The sequence below is a fragment of the Eulemur rufifrons genome, chromosome 5, assembly GCF_041146395.1.
Source record: "Eulemur rufifrons isolate Redbay chromosome 5, OSU_ERuf_1, whole genome shotgun sequence".
NCBI lineage: Eukaryota > Metazoa > Chordata > Mammalia > Primates > Lemuridae > Eulemur > Eulemur rufifrons.
Window position 1 is genome coordinate 39,845,136 of NC_090987.1, and position 27,585 is coordinate 39,872,720.

At 38.9% G+C, this 27,585-nt stretch overlaps 1 protein-coding gene across 1 annotated transcript in view; it reads right to left on the reverse strand.

The window, feature by feature from the left end:
• Nucleotides 1–27,585, reverse strand: part of TTC39C (tetratricopeptide repeat domain 39C) — a 106,835-nt gene that overhangs the window by 60,866 nt on the left and 18,384 nt on the right. The window contains exon 2 of the mRNA XM_069468178.1: nucleotides 1,506–1,554. Coding sequence (XP_069324279.1) covers nucleotides 1,506–1,554 — 49 coding nt within the window. The remainder of the gene's footprint in view (nucleotides 1–1,505; nucleotides 1,555–27,585) is intronic.

Consider the following 27,585-nt stretch of genomic DNA (forward strand, 5'->3'; position numbering starts at 1 on the left):
TTTTCTAACAGTGTCTTATTGAAAAGTTCATTCTACCCACATATGAGTCCCTGGTTCTCCCAAGTACTGCACAGAAATGCTAATGCAATAACCGTTGGTAGGTGCTCTGTGAAAATCTCCGGTCTTTCCAAGAACAGTAATTCCAGTGGGTTCACTTATAAGGAATTCATTTTATATTGTCTGTGGATAAAAATTCCACTGACAGCCTGTTTCCAGGCACCCGAGGCTAGTATATTTCTTCAGGCCACATTTGACTGGGTACAGGGAACCTACCGAATCTCTGCTGGACAACTGCGACTTTTGCCCAGTACAACTGAGGTTTCTGAGATGAACGGGCTACAGGGGTAGGGACAGAGTCGCTGCAGGATACCTGGTTCTTAGAAGGACCGAATGAACTTATTATCTCTGCTAGGGACTGGAGGGCCAGAGACTGGTGGAGTTTGATAGCGACTGGAGAGCCAAACTGCACCAGCCCTACCTTGGTATTTTAGGCCTCCTCAGTTTGATGCTAACCTACTTTTCCATTCTAGTCAAACCAGACCACAGTCACCTGTGCCCGAGCCTCCCTACCACACTCTTCTTCCCAACCATCCTCTCAATCTCCACCCTGCCATGGCCTCACTTCCCACCCGCTCCTCCACCACCAGGCTCAGCCAAGACCCTTTGGTTCTACCTCGCTTACAGCCCTTTGTAGTCACCCGCGTATTAATGTTACCACTCCTACCCAGTATCATTTTCCTTGAGGATGGGAACTATGTATTCTTGCAAACAGGAGGCCTTCACATTTTTGTTGCATTAACTGGCAACAAGAGGAAATAAATAGTTGGACTAAAAACTGTTCTCAACAGAAGCTGGCCTGGTTGGGCACCACCAGGATGTGCATAACATGCCCATTTGCTGGCATCCTTCTAAATCTCAACCTCAATGCTTTCTCCCTTTTGGTCTCTATTCATGACCTTTTTTTCTTGCTGCTATACAATGCTACAATAGTTTTTTTTTTTTTAATATGTGTTTGAAAGTAGTTTGTGTGATATTGTGTTTCTGAAAAATGAAACCATGCCATTTTCTACATTGCCCAATTTAGTTTAAAACCTAACTGCAAGCTATTTCCTCAATTCCCAAATACTAGTCTTTGGAAATGTAATACTAACTCATGAACTTTAGTTCTGCTCATCTAACTTGTCTTCTAGTCCACATTCACTCAATGATTTTAGTGCAAACCTTTGTTACCCAGAGTCAGACCTTTGCCCTCAATCCAGTTTAAATATTTGAAGATCTTTTAATTAAAAAAATTTAATACTCTAGAAATAAGACATAAGCATTTTCTTTTTTAAAATTATTGAAAAAAGGTTATCTCACAGGCATGGGTTAATAGGCAAAAACTTTATTTCCATTTTAAACTCTAAAATATTTTCTACAGCAGCATAGCTATATAGCTGGTAGCCACCAACGAACTTTATCTATTTGTTTCCTTCATGCCAATATCTCTTCCAATATCAACTTACCAAAAAACTGACGAAGCTGGCTCCAAAACTCATTAATGGGCTATGATTTCTGTTAGGGAAACAAAATAAAATTATTTTCAGTAAAATCTTGTTTGAAAAGCACTTGATATATCAGGATCATTATATAACCCTATTAATTGGATAGAAGAAATTAAGGTCATCAAGCAGATTAAATTACCCTAAGAAAGAAGTTAAAGAGGCAAGGTGGTTCACAGCTCAATATACCAGGATAAAACCCTCCCATGATCCTGCAAAGCAAGGCAGACACTAAAGTCAAATTATAACAGAGCTTCCCTTAGTAAACTTTTAAATTGTGGCTAGTAAAGAGTTGACACAGTAAATATAAAGATGGTAGAAGCCAGGCCTGGTGGCTCACACCTATAATCCCAGCACTTTGGGAGGCCTCGGCAGAAGGATCACTGGAGGAGTTCGAGACCAGCCCAGGAAACACAGGGAGACCTCATCTCTACAAAAAATAAAATTAGCCAGGCATAGTGGCACGTGCCTGCAGTCCCAGCTACTTCGGAGGCTGAGGCAGGAGAGGTGCTTGAGCCCAGGAGTTCCAGGTTACACTGACCGTTGATCGTGCCACTGCACTCTAGGCTGGGTGACAAAGTAAGACCCCATGCCCCCACCACTAAAAAAGAGATGGTAGAAACAATCTGACATCTGCAAAAATGTGGCCAAAGAAAGATGGTTATTATTCATTTTTAAAATATAAAACTTGTTACAAACATTATACACATAAAATCAGTATCATTTCTAGAGTAGATAAAAGGGTTTCACCACTGAGCCAGACAGTACAAAATCATTTATCCACCCAAGCACGTTAGAAATACCTCCCTCAGAGTCAGCCATGGCCCCACTGGGATTATCCAATTTTGTAGTAAGCCAAAAATGAAACCTAACCAAATCAACAACTGTTTAGTTTAAGGAATATAAGAATATAAATGTTCTGCTTCAAATTCAAAAACAGTATAAAATCCAGATCTCTGTCAATTGCATTAAAAGGAAAAGCAAGTTGTAATTACCTTCTTAAATGAAAATCATTTTACTGATTTATTATGCAAATAATATACAGTCATTATAAAAAAGGCATGAAAAAATTTATTAGTCAATCCCATACTATTAATAGAAATGTAGATTATATCCAAAGTGATTGTGTGTGTGTGTGTGTGTATGGGAAACAGAATGTACATTCTTACATGTGTGACATGTGTGTATGTATGTATGTATGTGTACATACACATATATGCTTGATGAACATCTTGTGCATACATTTTTGCAGGCAAGGTCAAATATATTCTTGGGCTAAAATGCTAGAGGTAGGACTACTGAGTCAAACAGTATGTATGGTCAGGCATGGTGGCTCACACTTATAATCTCAGAACTTTGGGAGGCTGAGGAGGGAGGATTGCTTGGGCCTAGGAGTTCAAGACCAGCCTGGGTAACATAGTGAAACCTGTGTCTCTACAAAAAATAAAAAAAATTAGCTGAGCATGGTGGATTGCACCTGTATTCCCAGCTACTCGGGAGGCTGAGATGCAAGGATCCCCTAAGCCCAGTAGTTAGAGGCTGCAGTGAGCTGTGGTTGCACCACTGCACTCCAGCCTGAGTGACAGTCTAAGATTCCGTCTTAAAAAAAGAAAAGAGTATGCACATCCTTTTTTCTCTTGGAGTGAGTTGGGTGGGTGGGGGAGGGAGAAAGGGAAAAAGAGAGAGATAAAGAGAAAGAAAGAGAGATCTGGGACTCAATCTGGAATATTAACCTGCTACCATTTTTTTTTTTATCTACTTGGTACCTATCCAAATGCTACAGTTAATAACAATTTTTTACCCCACTTAATAGGATACTTAAACCTACAAGACAAAAAACCAGGAAGGTCGACTCACTCTTGAAGAATCCCAAACTAACACTTATACCCATAAACCTAGGTCAAACAGCTTGCTATGGCTGGGCGTGGTGGCTCACGCCTGTAATCCTAGCACACTGGGAGGCCAAAGAAGGGGGATCGCTTGAGCCCAGGAGTTGGAGGTTGCAGTGAGCTATGATGATGCCACTGCACTCTAGCCGGGGCCACAGAGTGAGACCGTGTCTCAAAAAAAAAAAAACAAAACAGCACGCTACTATGAAGTCTCTGTCATCCCTACAATCTGCCCCCAAACAGATATTAGTTTTTCTCATTCCATAGCACTATATAAACATAATATTACAGGCTCCTATCCTATTATATATTTTATATCATACATGGCTGCTGACGCAGTGCAGGCATTAGACAAATGTGCATCAGTGAAGGATGGAATGACACAGAACTCCGCTTTTCAGGAACACTTTGTAATCACATGTTTATTACTATGTCTTTTCCCTTCTTTTCTCTTTCCTTGCTAACACGTTTAACCACTTTGCCATTTGAGAAATAAAGAAGCTCATGCATGTGTCTCTACACAAAACGTATTCATTTTGGAGATTTGGAAATGTTCCCAGAGAGTGCAAGGATCATCACTGCAATCAACACCAGAGCTGGGGAGGAGAAGGAAGAGGCTCCCTGCTCATTTCAATATTGCTCATATGAGAAACCGACAGACAAGAAGCAAACAAGAGGGGAGCGGGGCCTTGTGTAAAGGCTGAGCATAAAGGCAAGCACTAGGACCAAAGTACAAACCTTTCTAAACAACAGAACATACACAAAAAATGGAGCCAGTGAAACAGGCCACATAATGAAAAACCCACTTATTTAAAAGAAGGAAAGACATAAACATATACATATTTGCTGATGAAAAAACAATGGTAGGACAGCCCATGACATTTTTTTAAATGGATACCTACAAGGTGAGGGAGAGGAACATGGAAGAAGAAAAAAGGATAGAAACGAAGCTCCCTTGTATATACCTTGTTTTGTAGATTTGACTTTGGAACCATGTAAATACTATACACAAAATTTAATAATGCAATCCCTAAAACTCAAAAGCAAGTGAATCATATGTACCTAAATGCAAATCCAGTTGGTAACATAACCACCCAGCATGGAACTATTCCAAGTGACTTGAAAATACAGCAGTCTGACAGTATATCCCTGTTGTGAAATACCCTTAAAAACAGACTCCAAAAGATGGCCAAAAAATAAAAAAGACCAAACAACTTCATCTATTTTCAGTAATCATGTTCTTACTGGACAAGTGGGTACTGTTCTTCTAAGGCTGCTGGGTGGGTAGTTTGTGAGAAAGCAGTGAGTAAGCATGTTGGTGTTTGTTGAGAACCAGGAGTTTGTGCATAGGAAAAAAGATGAAGTGAATTAAAATAATCTTACAGTCCAGAATACAAACTAGAAGAATCATTGCAAACTCACCATATTTTTTATCTTTAAAACAATACACATTCCCTACCCCTGCCTACTGAAAAAGCCCAGAAACAATGGCCACCCAGAGGCATTGCATGTGCCTGGCATCCTCTCCAAATGCATTATAAGGGAAAGCTCCAATTGCTTCTTGAAGAAATGGCTGATTCCAGGTAAGGGGCAAGAAATGTTCAAAAAGAGCCTGAAATACCTTATTACAGCATAAAGTAAGGACATTTAAAAAATATATTAGGGTCTTGAAGAGGTTCCTACTAGCCAAAGATGGAACAACTTGATCATCCTTGAGAGGAAAAATAGCAATGGACTATAATATCAAATAAGTTTAAATCTTGAGTTTATAATAATACTTTTAATTTAAAAAAAAACACTCACTCGTTGTCTAAGGGGGACCCTAGGGAACCAACTCAGTATTTTGAAAACTGATTTTAAAAGCGAAAGGATAAGCATTTACCCTTTTTCTCTCTGAACTCAGAGTTTGGGTGTGGGGTTGGGGAGAGTTTTCTTTATAGAAGTATCCTGTACTAAGGTATGAAAAGCAAATGATAGGACTAGAGTGTCACTCTGCTGCAGCTCCTAATGAATTAATGGATGTTGGCAATGATCAAAAAGACAGGGACAGGAGAACATGTTACACACCACCATGGTGAAAGAACCAGCAAAACCCAAGCTGTGCGAAATTCTACAGGACAAAAATCCCAGTTTCTTCAACAACAATAAAAACTAGAGAAAAAAAGAGACCAAGGGGAACCTCTAAAAACAAGACATAAGAAACAATGGAATCACAAAAAGACACACGACACACATCAGAGGCACAGAAAACAACACACACATACACATATATACACATACACATGTATATATAAACACATATACACACACACACTAACAATTAGAAAATGAAATTTAAAAATTACCATTCACAATAGCACCAAAATATTATCTAAGGAAAAATCTAGCAAAAATGTGTAATACTCCCACACTGAAAACTCAAAACATTACTAAGAGAAGTTAAGGACCTAAATCAAGATTTCCTAACAGTGGCATTCTTAACATTTTGGGCTGGATCATTCATGTAGGGCTGTCCCGTGCCTTGTAGGATGTTAAGCAGCATTTCTGTCGTCTACCCACAAGAAGCCATGAGCACACACCATCCCCCCAACAAAGATGTGACAACCAAACTGTATTCAGGCATTGCCAAATGTCCTCTGGGAGGCAGAATCAACCCTAGTTGTGAACCATTGACCTAAATAAAGAGATACACAATTCTTATGAATTTGGAAACTCAATTTTACTAAGATATTAATTTCTCTTAAATTGAACTACAGAGTCAATGCAATTCTAAGCAAAATCCCTGTGTGTGTGCTCGTGCATTGAAAAATTGATTCTAAAATTTATATGGCAAAGCAAAATATTTAGAATAGTCAAATCAAATTTGAAGAACAACAACAAAGCTGGAGACATACATTGCCAGATATCAGGACTTAATTAACATTAAGAAGTTCTGTTCACTCACAAGAGATGAAAAGACATTTGCAATACAGATATCCAACAAGGAGCTCATCTTTAGAATACATAACAAACGCCCATGAATCAATAAAGAGTGACTGACAACCCAGTAAAAAATGGCCAAAAGTCTTGAATAGGCACTTCACAAAAGAGGGTATCCAAAGGTCAATACGCATATTAGAAAGTGCTGAAAATCATTAGTTACCAGGGAAATACAAAGTAAAACCAAAATGAGATACAACTATACTTAGATTTTGGGCATAGTTATAAAAGAAGGATTGACGATAGCAAGTGTTAGTGAGGATGTGGAGCAACTGGAACTCTCGTACACTGCTTATCAGAGTCTATTAAAGCTAAACATATGCCAACCCTGTGACCCAGTAGTTCCATTCCTGGGCATATACATGTGCACAACAGCACTGAAACGATTATGTTCCCCCAAAAGATACATACAGCATGTTAATAGTAGTATTATTCATTGTAGCCTCAAACTGAAAATAATTCAATTGTCCATCAATGTCCAACAGTAGAATGGATCTAGTAATTGCAGCATATTCATTCCATGGAATAGTTCACAGCTATGGAAAAGAACTACTGCTAACTGCAAAAACATGAATTAATTTCACAACGTTGAGTGAAAAGCTAGACACAAAAGAGTATGTAACAAATGATTCCATCTATATGAAGTTCAAAACCACTATTCTGACTTCTAGTGATGGACAAAGGTCAAAACAGTGGTTATCGTTGGGGAAATATATACAGAGAAGGAGCCCAAGGGAAGGTGCTAGGGTCCTGGAAATGTCCTATAACTTTATCTGGATGGTAGTTACACTGATGTTTACATTGTAAAAGTTCTTTATTATATATAAGTTTTCCCCCTATGAAAAATAGAAAAATATTGAAAAGTGAAAAAATCAGATAATCATTGGTATGTATTTGATTATATCAATTAATCAGTATTTATTTTTATAGGTGTGGCAAGGATACCGTGGCTACATTTTAAAGGATTTTCTTTTTTTTTTTTTTCTATTTTTTAGAGGTATATGTGAAAGTATTTACAGATGAAATGATATGTTGACTAGGATTTGTTTCAAAATAATTTGACGTAAAAGGATTACAACTGCATAGAAGCACAGCTAAACCAAGACTGGCCATAACTTGACAATTACTAAAGCCAGGTAACTGACAAATTGGAATTCATTAAACTATTCTATGTACTTCGGAAGATATGTGAAATTTCCCAAAATATAAAGTTAAAAAACAAGCATACAAATAAAAACGTTCCCCAAAAGATAAGGTGACTTTCGGAATCCTTTGATTTCTTCTTATGACCACTGCAATACTTTGCTTTTTAGAAATGAACCATCAGTAATAAAGTGGCTCTAAATTTTTTCTCAGTATAATGAGTCACCCAAAGGCAGAAAACCTGTTGAGAATAAAAGGAAGCAACTGAACATCTATTTCTATATTCACCAACACTGGCATGGAAATTTTTTTAAAAAAGTTTCTCCAGGATATTAAAAACTGGACTGGTGAATATTTTGTTTCCTGAAATATAGGGAAAAGGAATGTATACCTTTGATTCTCAAAGGAATAGTTCTCCATTACATAAGTTGGCATAATTACTACAAGCCAGTCCCTAACTGAATAATATGCTTGTTCAAATGCAAATTTTTTGCCCAAAGTACCAAATGGCTAGAATTATTTAAGCCTTGCTTCAATATTTCTGAAAATGTTCCATATTTATTTAATGTTTAGTTCTTAGAAAAATTCTCCAAAATGACTTATCTCTTCTCCAAATGTGTGGGGAGTCTGGACCCTTGCGGATTACAAAGGAACTATGGGGCCACCTAAGCCTCATTAGCCCATGGCTGTCATCCACATCTTTCACGACAGCCCCGGGATTCCGGATCTGAGGGTCGGAGAGAAAACTGCATGAACTCACTCCTGCTGTTCTTGACGGAGGCTCTGCCTTTTCTGTGACCCATGGTGTTTTAAAAAAATCACAGTCCCAGAGGACCACCAGAGTTAACTTTGTACAATTAGCAAAAAAGGCAATATTGAATGTTTCTCTAGATGCCTTACTTTGTCTTCAGAAACACAATTTTTATCAACAGGACAAGTGCTATCCTCTGCTCTGCTTAATATCATCAAAAATGGGCTTTAAGAAGACAAAACTGGACTAGTATTTCATCTGTCTTTCCAAAAGCAAAGTAAAACAATGGCAACCAAAGAAAACTACATGCATGAAGCCATTCATTGCAGCAGTGTCCAGAATAGGGAAAAACCTGGTTTTAACAGACTGTCTCCACAGGGGAAAAGCTTCATGACATTGGGCTTTGCAATGATTTCTTGGATATAATAATACCAAAAGCACAGGTAAAAAAGTAAAAATAGAAAAACTGAACTACATCAAAATTAAAAACTGATGTGCCTCAAAGAACACAATCAATGAAAAGGCAACCAACCTATGGAATGGGAGAAAATATTTGCAAATCATATAGCTGATAAAGGGTTAATATCCAGCATATATAAAGAGCTCCTACAATTTAACAACAAAAAAAAACAAACAAGCTGATTAAAAAAATGGGCAAAGGACTAGACTAGACATTTCTCCAAAGATAAACAAATGGCTAACAAGCACATGAACAGATGCTCAACATCACTAATCATTATGGAAATTAAAATCAAAACCAAATGAGATATCACCTCACATCCATTAGAATAACTATTATCAAAATAACAGAAAACAACCAACCTGAGCAAGAGCAACTCTGTCTCTACAAAAAAAATAGAAAAATTAGCTGAGTGTGATGGCATAAGCCTGTAGTTCCAGCTACTTGGGAGGCTGAGGCAGGAGGATGGTTGAGGCCAGGAGTTTGAGGTTGCAGTGAGCTGTGATGAGGCCACTGCATGCTAGTCTGGGTGACAGAGTAAGACCCTATCTCAAATAAATGAATGAATCAATACAAGTGTTGGAAAGGATGTGGAGAAACTGGAACGCTTGGGTACTGTTGGTGAGACTACAGGATGGTGCAGCTGCTGTGGAAAACAGTATGGCAATTTCTCAAAAAATAAGAAACAGAATTACTATGTGATCTAGCAATTCCACTTCTCGGTATATACACAAAAGAATTGAAAGCAGGAGCTCAAATAGATATATGTTTTCATAGCCACATTATTGCCAATAGCCAAAAGGTGGAAGCAACTAAGTGTTCACTGGTGGATGAATGGATAAACACAATGTAGTACATATACAATGGAATATTATTCATCCTCAGAACAAGAAAATTTGGACGCGTGCTACAACATAGATGAATCTTGAAGACCTTATGCTAAGTGAAATAGGCCAGTCACAAAAAGAGAAATACTGTATGATTCCACTTACATGAAGTATCTATGGTAGTCAAATTCACAGACAGAAAAGGGATGGGGGGGGTGGGGAAAGAAATGGAGAGCAGTTGTTTAATGGCTATAGAGTTTGAGTTTTGCAAGATGAAAAGAATTCTGCAGATCGGTTGCAAAACGATGTGAATACACTTAACACTACTAAACTGTACAATTAAAAATGGTTAGGCTGGGCACCTATAATCCCAATACTTTGGGAGGCTGAGGTGGGAGAACTGCTTGAGGCCAGGAGCTTGAGACCAACCTGGGCAACACAGCAAGATCCCATCTCTAAAAAAAAAAAAATGATTGGGATGATAAATTTTGTTATGTATAGCTTACCACAGTTAAAAAATTTTTAATGAAAAAAAAACTGTCTACAATAGAATAAATGACTCATAAAATAACCAGATGGAATATTGTTATAACCTAAAAATGCTTTTGACAGAATTTAAAGTAAAAACAAAAGTTCTGTGTGTGCTATGTTTCAACACATATGGACAATGAGAGATGAAAATATTTGTTGTGAGAGGCAAGAAGATTAAGGGTGTTTTCAGTACAAAATGTGTGTATGTGAGGAAGAGATAAATAGTCATGACTAAAACTGATCTAATCATCACCTCTGTTTTCATATCATCACCATAGACATTCTCCTTACATTTGTACTCCTTTTAGAGAGAAAAATGCATCATTTAGGTTGATTTACTTGTTCTAAATACTCCCTGTGATTCAGCTGTTGCTTTGATACAGTTTCTCAACAGAACCTATCATCCAGCCAACCAAAGAGAATAATAGGGCAATTGAGCAGCAGAACAGCCAAATCGTGGGAAGGACTTATTCACTGAGTGGCAAGCTGTGGCCAGCAGTGGCCCAGGGCATCCTTAGCACAGACCTAGCAGAGGACTGGACCCTAAGAAATAAAAAGTACATACCTCGCTTATACAAGGTCACTCCGAAACACAGTCTTTGATTTTTTTTTTTTTCCCCAAAAACAAATTCAAATGATTTGGGGATTGCTTTTTATATTATCCATATAAGTAATGTAAATAAGATTTTTAATGCATCTGCTTCCAAATTTAAAAGAAAGGAAAGAAGGCCGCACATTTTCTTGCTATATGAACTCATTCTCATGTTTAAAAAATTTTTTTTTCATTTTGAATAGTGAAATCTTCCCTCTACCTAGCTGACTCCTCCCTACTCTGCCAAGAAAAATAATAAATACAAAAGCTTTATAATAAGGAATTTTATGAGGGCTGAACAAAAAATTAAAAACATGTGCTTTGAACATGTAAAAGTCAGTACTAAATAGAGAAAGCCTTGAAATGTCTCAATTTCATGAGACGTTGATGGCCTGAATGTTGCCTTAACTTAGCTTGTATTCATGGTTCCTGGGTTATCGGCTCAGTTTTTACTGTTCTGTATTTCAAGTTTTCTAACTTTGGGTACACTGTGGTAACAATCAATGGATAAGATTAATTATCCACTGGCGCTTCTGCAATGAACTATGTTGTTGAAATATATTGAACTTAATTCTTTAACACCATTCAGACATGGGGATTTACTATGCGAGCAACTGGGAGGCCTCAGTCTTCATTTGAAGATGTTGCAGCAATGACAGAGAAAGGAATGTCTGGCCAGCCAGTGCCAAAGAACATAAAAGCCCTTGTCACTCACTCACTAAAGAGACTGAGAGATTTCTCTCTACTCACTATGAAAGCAAGGAAGACCAGTGATGTTTTCAGCACCTTGTTCATGCAGCATTCATTCAACACATGTGCACTAAAGAGAGCATCTTCCATAGGCAGAAAAGGTGCCTTGGAACCGATAAATGGAAAACTCTAGACCAAAGGTCTAGGAAGAAAAGCACCCCATTCCCTCAGATGGTGGCCAAGGAAAATAAAATGTGAAAAGGTTCGTTAAAAGAAGATATAAGAATGGCTAACAAACATATGAAAAAATGCTCAACATCCCTAATCAGAGAAATGCAAATCAAAACCACAATGAGATATCACTTAACCCCAGTGAGAATGGCCTTCATCAAAAAGTCCCAAAACAACACATGTTGGCGTGGATGCGGAGAGACAGGAACACTCATACACTGCTGGTGGGACTGCAAACTAGTGCAACCCCTGTGGAAAGCATTATGGAGATACCTTAAACAGATTCAAATAGACCTACCATTCGATCCAGAAATCCCATTATTGGGCATCTACCCAAAGGAACAAAAGTCATTCTATGACAAAGACACCTATACCCGAATGTTTATAGCAGCACAATTCACAATCGCAAAGATGTGGAAACAACCCAAATGCCCATCAATCCATGATTGGATTAGTAAATTATGGTATATGTATACCATGGAGTATTACTCAGCTGTAAGAAATAACAGTGATACGACATCTCTTTGGTTCTCCTGGAGAGAGTTGGAACCCATTATATTAAGTGAAGTATCTCAAGAATAGAAAAACAAGCATCACATGTACTCACCAGAAAATTGGTTTCCCTGATCATCACCTAAATGCTCATTTGGGAATGATACCAATCGGATTTCAGACTGAGTGGGGGGTGGGGGGAGGGGATGGGTGTATGCCTACATGATGAGTACAATACGCACTGTCTGGGGAATGGACACGCCTGGAGCTCTGACTCGGGGGGACAGGCGGTACATGGGCAACATATGTAACCTGCACTTTTGTACTCCCATAATAAGCTGAAATTAAAAAATAAAGAAATAAAAATAAAAATAAATAAAAGGGTTTCTCTGGACATGATTCATAACTTTTAATAAAAATAGTTTTCAAAAGGAAAAATATGATTTATTCTAAAAGCATCTCACTTTAAAAGTTCTCCAAATGCTTCCTTATGTACTCCATATAGCATCCCCAGAGGTCTCACGTATGATGGGACAGCATCAGTGGAATGTTCCCTTTTGAATCCTGTTACAAATCAGATTATAAAATAAAATTCATTCTCTGTGGTTTCCCTAAAAAGTAAAATCACTTCTACAGTAATACCACTGGATCCATCCCATTCATTAGGGCTCATCCTCCCAACAGGCCTGGGCGACAGGCAGCTACCCAGCTCCAACTCTGCAGCCTGTGCCTCCTCTGCTCCACTTCTTCCAAGTAGCCGTGATCAAGTTCAAATTCTAAATGGCTTCCCACAGCACACAGCCAACTCTGAGCCCACTCTCTGCAGCTTTAAAATGTCAACTCCATCTAAGCCAAATGACTAAGAGGGTGATCAAGAAATCAGGCCAAACAACAACAATACAATTCACTATCAACCTCAAAGAAATAATATATGGTTTTCCAGGTTGCCCCTTACCTCCATCAACAAAGCTATCCAAGAGAAAACTATAAATTTTCTTTTAAAGAGCAATAAAAACGTGTTTTTTAAAAACCGGGATATTTAATTTTAAAATCACATAGCCAAGGCATGACCAGATAATGTTCCTCAGTTCAAAATAAATGAAAACTGACCTCTTCTATACCAGGGCAATAGGAAAAATTCTAATAAATCTAGTTTAGTTCCATTCATCTATTTGAAATATATTTGCTGAACACCAAGTATACAGCAGGCACTGCGCTATGCACTGGGGGAGACTCAAAGATGAATGAGAAGACTCCTGCTCTTCATAGACCTACAAGGTTCAACTTGGCAGCTGGAAAGAAACAATTCAAATAACCTTTCTAATCAACAGTGTGGAAAATGGTCACTCTGACTCACAAAGTCTTCTCTTCTCACTATATTTTTCAAAAATGAATGAGGCCCCCTCTAACACTATATTTGATGAAATCTGAAAAAGGCTACTTGCCATCTTTGATTTCCTCTTCTCTGATGTTCTTTTTTAAAAGGATATGAGTAAGTTTCCAATCACTCTCTGCCACATCTCTATATTTTAATGCTCTACAGAGCACTTATTACTATTTGATATTTGTCTCATTGTTTGTCTGAATAAGTGGAAGCTCCCCAAGAGTAGGGACCCCATCTCTATTATGTGCTGCTGTCCTGACCACTTAGGACAGAACCCCTGAGTATAGCAGGTCCCCAACACATGTCCGTTTAATGAACCAACCAACCATGTCCTACAAAATCTGTATTTCCCACTTCTTTTGATGGACTGTCCTCCACAGGGTCAGAAAATTGCCAGAGGTAAAGTCTTCACCAATTTGAACATATAAAACTGCTTTCACTAATAAGAGTAAGTGTGTTTATTTCCTTTGTCAGAAGATAGCAGGGGAAAGACCTTACTTTCCAGACATAACTCAAAGCATGACCTTTGGGGAACTCTTTATCTAAAAGACAGCAAGTCTCTAAACGCATTGATCATCACAGTCACTTAGTTTACGAGTGTTTCATTTACAAGTGTTTGGGATAGGTTCAGTCTTCTGTTCAGACGTGTTTTTCTTGTGTGCCCACCTTTCTTGGGGATATGGGAATCTGTAGCCACCATCAGCTCACACTCCCGCAGGTTGGGGGCACCCCGGGCCAGCAGGGGTGCCAGTCCCCATGTGTGCAGTGACATTTGCACTCATGGCCACTGTAGTTTCTTACTGTTTACTTTTGCAGTATTCACTGCTTGTGGTGCGGCCTTGCATCTTATCAGAAAAATGACTTCGTGATTTACTCCCTGGTGCCAAGAAGCCACAAAAGACTCTTCCTGGGAGCAGGGAAGCCAGTAGCTTGTAGCAGGCAGGGCATGGGAGGACTTTTGGGGGCAGGCTGACTCTGGGTCTCCTCCTCACATAGGGACAGAATAAGCAGAAGCCTTAGTGGTCCATTCCTACAGCTTGAGGCAGTAAGTCTCGACAGGTAGATCATTAATGAGCCGCTCTAAGGGGTACCCTGAAAAAAAAATAATAACTAAGCCCTGACCCTTACTTCTTAAGGACAGTGGTTCTGACTGATGCTTTTCCAGGCTGCACACACATTAAGAATGCATCCCCTGGGTACAGCAAATGCATCCCCTGGGTACAGCAAAATACCTCTCAAAGCCACTGAGGTCATTTAAAATACAGACAGGTTCCACAAATGGATGACCAAAACAGAATTTCTTTTTTTTTTTTTTTTTAGCTTCTCTCTGGTATCCAGCAGATGTAGGGGTATTCCTTGGAACAGGACAGAGGACACGAGTGCTCGGCCTAGAGTGGGAGGCTGGGAGGCAGGCAGCCCGGAGAGCTGAGTGTTGTCCCTCTCACAGACCCAAATGGTGGCCCAGCACCCAGCAGGGAGGCCTGGGATGAGGGATGGAGGGCAGAAAAGATAGAGAAAGCAACATGAAGGCCAGAGAAAACAATGTTAGTCCGAGCGCCCCACCTATTAACTGCCAAGTGACTTCCTGAGTTAGAATTAACCAGTCTAATTCATATGACTGACTACTAAGTGGATATTTAAGAAATAAAATAGCTACATGAAAATTAAGTTTGTCTGGAGACGATAACAGGGAAAATAAGAAAGGTTTCCATTTTTATTTCCTTTTCCATTATTAGGTTAACCCTATAAATTTTTAAAACCAGGATAAAAACAGTGGGAAGGGAATATCCTGCTCTCTTGCCCGGGGCCTCGGCGAGAGGATATCCCCCACCTCTGCCTTCTCTCCTCAAAGGCTCCAGCTCAGCCTCCAGGCCTCGGTCCACATGGCGCAGGTTCCAGACGCCCTTCCAGGTTAGGCTGGGAGCCCCCTCTGGGCTCTCATTTCTCCTCCGCCTTCGCCCTCTAGAACAATACCCACACCTGTGTGGTACCTAGCACAGGGCCTGGCTCCTGGAATGCCCTCAACAGGTACTTGTTGAATAAATGAATGAGTGAGTGTATGAACAGCATGACAAATGAACAGAAGAATATCTGTATGTGGAGCTATCTAAGGTGGCTGTGTGACAGGTGACATTGTTTCTATTTTTGTCCATGTTGTAAAGCTGTTTTACTGAGTGAAAAAATTCACTAAAATAGTGCCTGGCGTATTTATTGAATGAAGTTAGTAAATAATGAATTGGTCTAAATAAACAAAAATCTCTTCCATGCCTAAGAAACTACTCCTGAAAACAGGATTCATACTTGGGTAGTCTCTAGAGTATACAAAACGCTTAAAATGATTTCCTGCCCTTACCATTAGTTCTCTTTAAAACATCATTTTATAAATATAGTTCTTGAATTTGTTCACCCATAGGACTCTGAAAATCATTAAAGGTGGCATTATAAAAGAAGCTTCTTAAGCGAGGGGTCCCATTATAAGATATTCTCTCAGGTTGGCAGACATGTCTTAAGAACTGCATTATCACGTATTGATATCTTCATTCTATAACTGTATTTTTAATATTTAACAATTTAACATGTAAACAATATAGTGTTTTTGCAAGGCATCCATTCTACAATAGAAAATAGCACATGTATTTTTTGACCTATCCTTCGATCATCAACTCCAGCCTAAAAAGAACTTCCTGTATTTGAAAAACCACTTAAGAAAAAACTTCCTCAAAACAGCAATCACTGATACTTCCCATGAAAGTGGTATCTTAAAAGGTAAACACAGTACAGTTACAAATTTTTAATGAACAAGAAAAGCAATACTAATCATATTCCAGAAGAACAAAGGTAGAAAAAATAGTTGTCTATTTTAACTAAAAATGTACATTTAACTTAATTATTTATTATAATCTTTAAAAAATTCAAATCAGAATGGTAAATCAGACTAGCCACTGCCTTCAGGCCCATGAGAAGCCTCGTGTAAATTAAAAAGAGCAGTATGTAAAAACACTTCATTTATTTAAAGAAGTCAGAAATAGGGTATTTAAAATTTGAATTTTAACAAAATCGATTCATTCTTATAAGTAAACCCTTAACTGCTTGTGCAACTGTATATTAACGTCTTATAGTTTATCAAGTATTTCAAAATTGCAAAACCTTATAATATTTTGGAAAGCACACATGTATTTGTTCTCCAAATGAATTGGTTTGTCAGTACCACACAAATTATTAAACTATAATGCCATATTTTTTGTTTCTATTCTAGTAGAGGCATTATCACACCATAAAAATTGCATATATAATAGATAAAAACCTACCTCTAAGAGCTTCTGTTTTAACAACAGAATGAATTTTTTTGCCAGATTAAAGCTGCTGTGATTACATTTGAGAAAGCTACACTGCAGATAAAAATAAACAAGCAATGTATAAAATAAGAACAGCTGAAGGAAGGAGATGGCGTTCCCTCTTTCATGTATTTTCATTACCCCCTCTACAGTCCTGTCTCCAATACAGAGTTGTTATATTTTTTAACGATCTGTTATGATGGAAATAATAGCAGTAGGAGATATATTCCTTCTTCAAAAGCACCAAAGTAAGCTGCAAGTAAGCAAGGGTCTGCTTGGTTGGTTTTGCTGTTATTGCTACAATATGCATAGACTGTTTTCTCTATGTATCATCTGCCTTCCTGCTACAAAAAGAAAGAAGGAAAGAAGCGAATGAGGAAGACAAAGAGAAAGGAAGGAAGGAAGGAGGGAGAAAGAGGAGAAAACAAAAGAAAGAAACAGGACACCATTGTCTCAGAATGATATGATTTTTGAGAACAGGTGATATTAAATGCACATGAAAGTTGAATAAGCTGTATAACCATAAAAACCTCACCATTTATAAAGAATTCCGACTAAGAAAATATACATCGATGTAAATGTATCTCTTCTTAAGAAACTGTGGACTTTATGAAAATAAGGTCACGAGCAGGGCAGAATGAATGTCATGCTAAAAAATGTTATGTACTACAGAAGCTGATATTTAGGGAAAGCTAAGAATTTCAGTAATAAATATCCACTGAATTATGTGAAATACAAGTCAAATTATTGGAAGCAAAAAGAAAACACATTTAAATGGATTTTTTCCAGAAGCATGGCTGACACATTGCTTTGTCCATGTGCATTCAAATATACAAAATAATATTTACAATGACTAGTGGGAATGAAAATTGGTGCAAATCTTTTGGAAAAGTTCTCTATCTGTATTTCAAGAGACTTTGAAATGTTTCTCAGAATCTACTCTAAGGTTGGGCACAGTGGCTCACCCTACAATCCCAGCACTTTGCAGGGCTGAGGCAGGAGGATCACTGGAGGCCAGGAGTTTAAGACCAGCCTGGGCAACATAGCGAGACCCTATTTCTATAAAATTAAAAAAGAAAAAGAATCTACTCTAAGAAAAATAAAATGTAGGAAAAATTTCTACACAAAAATGTTCATCGTAGTATTATGTATAGTGTCAAGAAACAAAAACAACTAGAATGTTGAATGGAAACTGTAAGCCCAATTAGATATATATACCTAGTGAAATATTATTTTACCAAAAAAAAAGTCATAACTAAGAAGAAATGCTTACTCCAGTGGATTTGAAAAAGCATGGGCTCTAGAAAATGTCCCTGTGTTAAAACCTCAACTTGGATCATGGACTAGCTGTGGGACCACTAGCAAGATATACAAACTCTCAATCTGTGTCTCCTCATTTGAAAATTTGATAGAATTGTACCACCTTATGTGGGTACAATAAGAAAACAAGAAAAGTATCTAAAATGTCTATTCTGAAGCTTGGCATGTAGTAAGTAAACAATAAACCAGTTACTGTGTCATTGTGATAAATGAAAAAGCAGAATACAAATAATGTGTAGTATGACAAACTATGTAAAAACATTCACAAAAGGAAATACCCTAAAATGTTACCTATGAGTAGGGGGAGTAAAGGGAGATTCTTCTATTTTTGTACCTTTCTTTCTTTCCAAATTATCCATGAATAAACATATTTCCTTTACAATTTGAAGTTTTTAATTTAATCAACATAAAGTGTAGTTTTTGAATGTGCACATAAAAGTCATTTCAAACATCAACATATAATTAAATTTCATCTATTTACTTATTCAAATTTTCACAAATACATTTTGAGCACCTGTATGTGCCAAGCTCTGTTGCAGGCACTGGAATAATGCCCCTTGCCATGAAGTTTATGTTCTAGAGGAAAAATACTGACAGTGAACAAATGTGTACTTACCACTAAATCACCAATTCTGTAACTGATCATATAAGCACTTTTAAAATGGTGTTCTTGGCATTTAATACAGTCTTTGAGAAAACAAGACTGAATATGTTATAACACTTCTTTAAGTTATAAATCTTTTTAAAAAGTCACAGGAAGGCGGTGTGTGGGAGCAGAGTTTCTTACACTTCCCTATGCATACAATCCCTCCTGCTAAATGCAGATTCTCGCCCAGGTGTTCTGGGCGGGGCCTGAGACTGCATCCTGACAGGTCCCTACACCATGCGATGCTGTTCTCCAGACCACCCTTTGGCTGGCAAGGTCTCAGAGGCCCTGTTAGGATATGTGTTTCAAATAAGTGGTACGTTAATAAGACTAGCAGACAGAGTTGTGCTCACTAAAATGTATTCTAATGTAAACTCTTCTGAAAAGAAAAATTTGAAGATATTGCTGGTATTTCCTACGTGAAATAAAGAATTCTTGTATTTACTGGAGGCCTGCTCCGTTAAACCAAATGTAAGATCCTTTTCGCAAAAGAATGCCTCAGTTTTCCATTCTCATGGATGGCCCCTCATCCTCTCATGGGCCTTTGGGGGTTGAGGGTCCTGTCTCTTCTTCGGTCCCCTGAGTTCTTGCTCTATCTTCTTCCCCTTCCTTGTTCCGGTCACACCAGCCTCCACCTCGGTCCTTGCCTCTCATGACCGGCCTGTGACACAGGGCCTCCCCAGACTCTGGTCCACACCAAACTGCCACAAATGCAGTGTATCCTGGACACACTTTTCTAGGTGTTGCCTGTCCTTGACCAGTCACCTCTTTCTTTCTTTTTTTTTTTTTTTTTATTTTGAGACAAAAGTCTCACTCTGTCACCCTGGATAGAGTACCATGGCATCAGCCTAGCTCACAGCAACTTCAAACTCCTGGGCTCAAGCGATCCTCCCGCCTCAGCCTCCCGAGTAGCTGGGACTACAGGCATGTGCCACCACAGACCGCTAATTTTTTTCTATTTTTAGTAGAGACGGTGTCTCGCTCTTGTTCAGGCTGCTCTCGAACTCCTGACCTCAAGTGATCATCCTGCCTTGGCCTCCCAGAGTGCTAGGATTACAGGCGTGAGCCACCACGCCCCGCCCAGTCACCTCTTTCCATTGTGCATCACAACAAACTCATGCCACTGTCCCTCCAGCAACCTGCTTCTCACTAGCTTGACTTCTCACTTCTTCCAAGCAGGTTCTCTGGTCCAGCTCAGCGGATCTGCGAGCCCATAATCACCCCACATTACTGATCTTTTCCTCTCGGCCTCTTCACGTTCTCCCCTCTCCTATTCAGACCCCTGATTCAAGTCCTGGAAAAAAATCTGACTTTTTCTATGATGCACTGTCTATAACCTACATCCATGCTGTGTACACAGAAAGAGATCAACGTCCCTGGGTTTGCACTATGGCTCCAGCCAAACTGGTAAGTACACAAACACATACAAACCATTCTTTCCGCCCACCACCATTACAGAATAGAAGTTTCATTCCCATAGGTGAAAATCCAATCACTGGTGGCAAAGAGACTTTGGGCAAGAAGTTCAAATGCCGTCCTGCCTTGTGAACTGCTAAATGTTTGAGCCTGCTAGGAGTTACTTGAAACCCTCTGCAGATGCAACCACTTCTTCACTCCTGAGCCAGCTGGGATTGAGCTTAATGTCATCCACCTGACATTTTCCGCATCTTGAGCATGCCTGTGGTGGCACACCTGCATCTTGCCATGTGCCTTTGCTCAGGGACTTTATGGGGCTAGAGTTGTGGTGCAGCACCAGACTTGGGTGAGCTCTGAATATAAGACAGCATGAAACGTGCACGAAAACTCTGAATGTGGGATAGCAGAAACACACGCCTTTGGTCTTGTGTTGCGCAGCTACAGCCCAAGCAGCAGCCAGGCAGGGCTCCAGGACACATCCAGAGTGCCTGGCCTCCCACTAGGCACCTGGTCTCGGTGTCTCCAGCCCAGCACGTGCTCAGAAAACTCTATCTTTTTCCTATCCCTTCTATTTTGCTGTGTGTTGAATGAGCGCTCTAATAACTCGATTCTCTCAATGTGTTGTTCTAAGACAGGAAAAAGGAGGGGCAGGAAAAAAGCATGGTGTCACCGAGTAGTTTTTTATTTCATTCTTTTTTCAACGTATTTTGCTTCAACTTAATTTTCAAGCTATTTCTATTATATTATTTTCAACTACTCTTAGTTTGATTCATAAATAAATATCTTTCACATGTGTATATTGTATAATCCCAGCTAGACTCTAAATTTCTTGTGGCTAGAGACTATGCCTTATTTCTTCCATATAATTTCATTTATTTTGTCCCCACCATGCACTGCTCTGCTGGCACTGCACACAGACATCTTCATGAGAGTCACGGCGCCTGCTCTCAAATTGCTCCAAAAGCCCACAAAAGCTTCAGCACACAGGACATTTTCAATAAAGGACTGGCTAATTGAAAAGCCTTTGAGACCCTAAATGTCATTAGGCACACTCCTTATTTATACTGTGTAAATATATAGAGTATATTCATTTCTGCTTTGTAGTCCTTTTGCATCTGAAAATTAAATTATATCATATATGGGAGAGAAGATGCAATTAAAGAGAAAACTATAAGCCCCTGTAAACCTCCTTAGAGAGCGATTTGGCAAGATATAGTATCATTGATCCATAGATCAAATAATTCCATGTCTGGACATATACCCCAACAATGTTCTGCACATGCATGTAAAAATGTGCACAAAGATGTTCACTAAAGTAGGGATCTTGAGAAAATGGAACCTACCTAAATGGTTATTTGTGGAGTAACGAATAAGTACATCATATATTTATATGATGAAACACTTGATTTAAATCATATTTATATGATTACACTTGATTTATATATATCGACATGGGTAGACTTCAAAAACTGAAAAATTGGGTTACAAACTGCAAAGTATACTCATTCAAATTTGAAAACAGAAACGTGTATGTTGTTTATGGATAGAAACATGCAGTAAAAGAATAAAATACGTTATTTAATAAGATACACATAGTGACTTGAGGACACTGGCTGGTTCTGGGGAGCGAAAGAAGAAAATGGATTTGTACTGGGCTGGAAAGGAGACTTTAAGTGTATCTGTAATGTCTCTAAAGATATCTCTAAAGATACCTGAAGTGAATATGGCAAATAGTAACATTTGGTAATTCTTAGTGTGACATATACGCACCATCAAATTAGTACTAATTGATCGATACTTATGTGCACATACAGAAGTAACATTCATTGCATGTCAGGCAGGTGGTGGGGGAGGGGATGGGTATATTCACACCTGATGAGGGATGGGCACACTTGCAGCTCTGACTCGGGTGGTGCAAAGGCAATATATGTAGCCTAAACATTTGTAGCCTTGTAATATTCTGAAATTAAAAAAAAAATTAACTGTTGCCTGGCTAACAATCTCTTAGGGTGATGGAATAGATAACTAAAGGATTGATATTCTAAAAGAGCTAGATAAATATTTATGAAAGTTAGGGTCTCAGATCAAATAGTTTAAAATCTTGAACTCAGAGCAATAATATAAGGTATCTCTGTCCAGCATAAAAATTGCTTTATCTGCCATGTAGGGGCCAGAAGAAGCTGAAAAAAATTGCAAATAACTCTTTCTAAAATGCTTTCCCACTTGCATTGACTAGTCAAGCAAACCAGACTACAAAAAAAAAAAAAAAAAAAAAAAAAAAGAATTATTACTAATTCAAGGCTATCTGGAGATTTTGTTTTTCTTTTCTTTTTTTTTTTTTTTTTGGATTTTTTTTTAGGTTCTTTTTTTTTATTTCAGCATATTATGGGGGTACAAAAGTTTAGGTTACATATATTGCCCTTGCTCCCCCCCATCAGAGCTTCAAGCGTGTCCATCCCCTAGACGTGCGCATCACACTCATTATGTATGTATTCACCCATCCCCTTCCCCCCCACATCTGCCCAACACCCGATTAATGTATTTCCTAAATGTGCTCAAGATTTTGTTTTTCTAACAAAATTCAGACAGTCTTAGCTAAAATTTAAACATTTAAAAATTTAAACTGCTAAATTAATTTGAAACTAAAAAAAAATATATACCAAGGTAAAAGAGATTTTTTTTTAGACCAAGCTGCTTTACCCCAAATTTTGGTCTACAGCCTTCTGAAGAGATCCCATTTTACCAGAAACATAATTTGAATCCAACTGTCTTTTATAAACTGGTGAGTTTGTACTACTATGTTTTACTGCCTCATGACTAAAATTCTAAAATAAAAACTATATGTGTGTGTGTAAAAAAAAAAATTCTGAGTGTGAAGGATATCCGTATTTGTTTATAATACGCTGTACTTTTGTATATTTTAAGTATTTTAAATTTTTAAAAGAAAAATGATATAGTATACCCATAAAATGTATTAAGAGGTTCATTTTCTCCCCACTGTTAAAATAACTAGAGCAAATCAGGGCAACAGGGGAGAGGGAAGAGGTCCCTAAGATGCTTCACGATTGCTAGCTATTCCAAACCTAATGACAGATGCCAACACCTCCTGTAGGGGCATGCACCAGAGAACTTGCTGCATCTTACATTCGCTCAGTCTCTTTTGAGCTGGCAAATGACACCCCTGGCCCTTCTCTGGCACCGTTAACACACCCCTGGGCCTCTGGCTGGGTGCTTTCTCCACTGCCCAGCCACCCACCATAGCTCCAGCAGACACAGCATCGTGGCAAGGTGGGGCCAAGCTTTCTCAAAAGCCACCAGGGTTCTCGTCCTGTGCTGGCTAATCAATGCTAATCTTGTCATCAACGGAAAATAACTGAGTTTCTACTATAGTGGACTGTATGTGCAGGCCGTTTTAGAAGCTATAATTATCTGTGCTTTTAGCATAGCCAGAAAGTAGGTGGGCTCCCTCTGAAGCAATGATCATTTTCTCTAATGGCATTAGGAGTCTAAGAAGACATAAATTATGAAATGACATATGTATACCTGATTTTCAAAAGGAAATACTTCTATTCATCCCTCTCTAGTAATCCAACAGACCCTTAGGTCCCCCACTTTTTCTTGAACTCAATCCATTTCATTTCACTACTATATCTAATAAGAAATTCCACTAACACCAGTTTCATTTTAAACTATCATTGCATAATGCTTCCTACAATCTACATTTCCTCTTTGTAACTGTCCTAAATATAATCAGTAATTTAGAATGTAGCTCCCCAAAATATGGTACTACCATTTCAAACGGTTGTCTACAATTGTCCTTGTTTTATATACATACATGCACACAAAATGCACACACAGTGGAAACTCACTTAACCAATCTTCACTCACCTAAATCTCTGGATTAACCAATGGCAGAGGGAGAGAAATAGATGCCCTTCACCTATTAAATCCTCAAGCTACTGGGCTTTTCTCTCTACTAGTTAAGCCGTATACTTACTGAGAGTTCTTAGTGATTATTTCCAAATGTGTTTGTGCCCATTGCCCTTGTCCTATGACAATTGTTATATTTATTGCCTTGTTGTATAATATAATAATTATAATTCATTGTTTATTATGTAAGTACATGAAATAAGGGTACAAAAAAGTGTTACGTAAATAAATGCTTTGAAAAGATTTGAAAAGGTCAGATGACTTTAAAAGTTGCTTTAAGATTAGGTAAGAGCAAGGTAACAGTAAAAGACTTGTAAAACAAAGGAACATACACCCAGATTGCTTCACAAATGATTTTAACTTCTTGCTCCACTTTAAAGATCCCAATGCTGAAAATCATAGGAGTGCACGATAGATGTGACTCATGCAAGAACGTCAAATTAAAAATCTATCACCAAACTCACAAAGCATAGGCCTTAGCCCAACATCAAAAGTCAGAACAAAATGTTTACTGAGGTCAATTCATTTTTATAATTCCCTGCTTTAACTGATTTTTTTTTTTTTTTTTTTTTTTTGAGGCAGGGGCTCGCTCTGTTGCCCAGCCTAGAGTGTGATGGTCTGATCACAGCTCACTGCAACCTCAAACTCCTACGCTGAGGTGATCCTCCTGACTCAGCCTCCTGAGTAGCTAGGACTAAGGCACGTGCCACCATGTCCAGCTAATTTTTAAAATTTTTTTCATAGAAACAGGGTCTTACTATGTTGTCCAGGTTGGTCTGCAACTCCCCACTTCAAGCAATCTTCCTGTCTCGGCCTCCCGAAGTACTGGAATTTCAAATCTGAGCCACTATGCCCAGCCCTAACTGACTTTTTGAATTAAATACTCACCAGTGGTCTCACTCACAGTGGATTAAGAAGCCTCCAATATACTCACATAGCTACTTCAAGTCCTTTTTCAAAATTTAGTACTATACACATTTCTTTCCCAAGAGAGTATTAATAAAATATTAATATTGGTGTAACATGTACCAATTGATGACAAATCGGTAAAGAACTTGTCACATTACTTAATACTTCAAGTTTGTTCCTCTTCCTGTGTTCCTTCTCTTTCTGACTGGCAGCGCTACCCAGCTAGTTACCCAGAACATCCTTAATTCCTCCTTCCTTCTCCCCGGCACAACCAAAAATTGAATCAAAACCAAACGGGAGTCCTGCTGCTTCTACCTCCTAAAACCTTTCACACGAATCTCCCCTGCTGCCCCCCGCGCCCACCTGGGCTATGACAATTGCTAACTTGCTTTCTCACCTCCAGACTTACTGTGCACACTGCCCGCAGAATTCGTTTTCTAAAACAAAAGTCGCATTTCACTCCTCCGCTCAAAAACCCCCAACGGCTCCCTACAAGCCAAGCGGGACACCCTGAGAATCTGTGGTTCTCTATTTAACACAGACCCACCTAACTCACGTGCGTCAACCTCCGTCATTCCTTTTAATACACACCTCTGTGTGCTGCCAGAGAACAGCGTGACCCTGAATGCAACATACGCCGACGTGGAGGATGCTGGCTCTGCCCCAGTGCCCCAAAGCTCCTCTTCTGACAGTCCCTCAATTCCCATGGCGCTGGGTTCAAGCCCCGGCTCTGCTAGGTGAGTGTCCTTGGAAAGCAATTGAATGCTTTTGCCTCAGTTTCCCCATCAGTTAAATAGGAGGAAATAATAGTACCTATCTTACAGATTCAGAGGAAGCACTGAATGAGAACACTTGGCACAGTATCTGGCATGCTGGAGGTCATCAGTGAGGTCATGTATCCCTGTTGCTATGGTCTGAATTGTGTCCCACCCAAAAGTGCCACACTGAAGCCCTAACCCCCAATGTGACTGTATCTGGAGACAGGGCTTTTAGGAGGTAATGAAGGTTAAGTGAGGTCATAGGGATAGAGTCCTGATCTGAGAGGACTGGTGGCCTTATAAGAAGAGGAAGATCTCAGTATCTCTCTCTCTCTCTCTCTCTCTCTCATGCCCCTTCCCACTCAGAGAAAATGCCACATGAGGACACAGAGAGAAAGTGGCCATCTACAAGCCAGAAAGAGAGAGATATCCCTCACCAGGTCCCAACCCTGCTGGCGACCTGGTCTTAAACTTCCAGCCTCCGGAACTGTGAGAAAATAATTTCTGTTGCCACCCAGTCTTTGATATTTCACTGTGGCACCCAAGCTGACCAATACAACTGTTGCTATTACTACTCTCAGGCCCTAACTCTGTTTAAATGACATACTGCTTGGAATGAGTCTAATTCACCTTGGTCTCCTCTCAGGACCTATCATGGCGATTTGAACACAGTAGGCAGTCAGTAAATGTTTAGGTTATAAATGAAAATAATGAGGATTCAATTTAAAACAAACATTCCCCTTTCATAGAACCTGGTTGGGAACTCCAAGAGATAGATGTTGCCACCAGACGTGCATTAACTACTAGAGAACACGGATGCATAGCACAGCAAGCACTAAATTTTTATTGTAATTTTTACTGAGCCCTGGCTGAGCCCCATCTGCAGGGCAGTCACTGAAGAAATATGCAGCCTGAAGAATGAAAAGAACTAAAATATCTTTTCTCTTGACCTGCTCCGTGGTACCTGCCTTTCACAGTTGCCCAGCAACATAAAATGCCACAGTCACATTAGGATGTCCTTGAAGCGCTGTGAGTTCACAACAGCAACCTTACCACCAACTACACTTTACTACCATCTTACATTTTTTTCTGAATTCTGTATTCCAAAAGGAACCATATCTAGTGTCTCAGTGCTAAAATGATAATACCAATGTGTTATAATAACCAGTGAACGCTACACAGACCGTCTAATATATGTGAGCTTTAAAACAAACGAGAGATACCAATTTCCAGTCTTACCTAATCCTCCTGGTGAGAGAGTATCCAAGACCCTGCAACACTGCTCTCTAATGCCGCAGATAAATTTCCTATGGCAAGAAACCCACACATTTGAAGAACAGGGGAATACATGGCACTTATAGTGGGAACCAGGAAAACTCAGGTTTAAAGCAAGGATCATTCACACATCACTTACTGAGTCCCTACTACATACCAGACATTAGGCTAGGTGCAGGGGAGCACAACAGTGAGCAACACAGGCAAGTTCTTAATCTCTATGAGCACAGTCCAGTGTGGGGGGAGAATATTATATTAGGGAATACAGGCAGTCCCAAATTTATATGGCAGTGCGGGATCCTAAAAAGGACCATGAATGTTGAAACCATTCAAACTGACCTTAATAATAAGTGGGAAAAATCACAATTGTTCTGTGACCTTTAAAAAATTTTTATCAGAACATTAAACTCACAGCTAGTATGATACTTAACAGTGAATGACCAAAAGCTTTTTCTCTAAGATGAGGAACAAGATTAAAATGTCTAC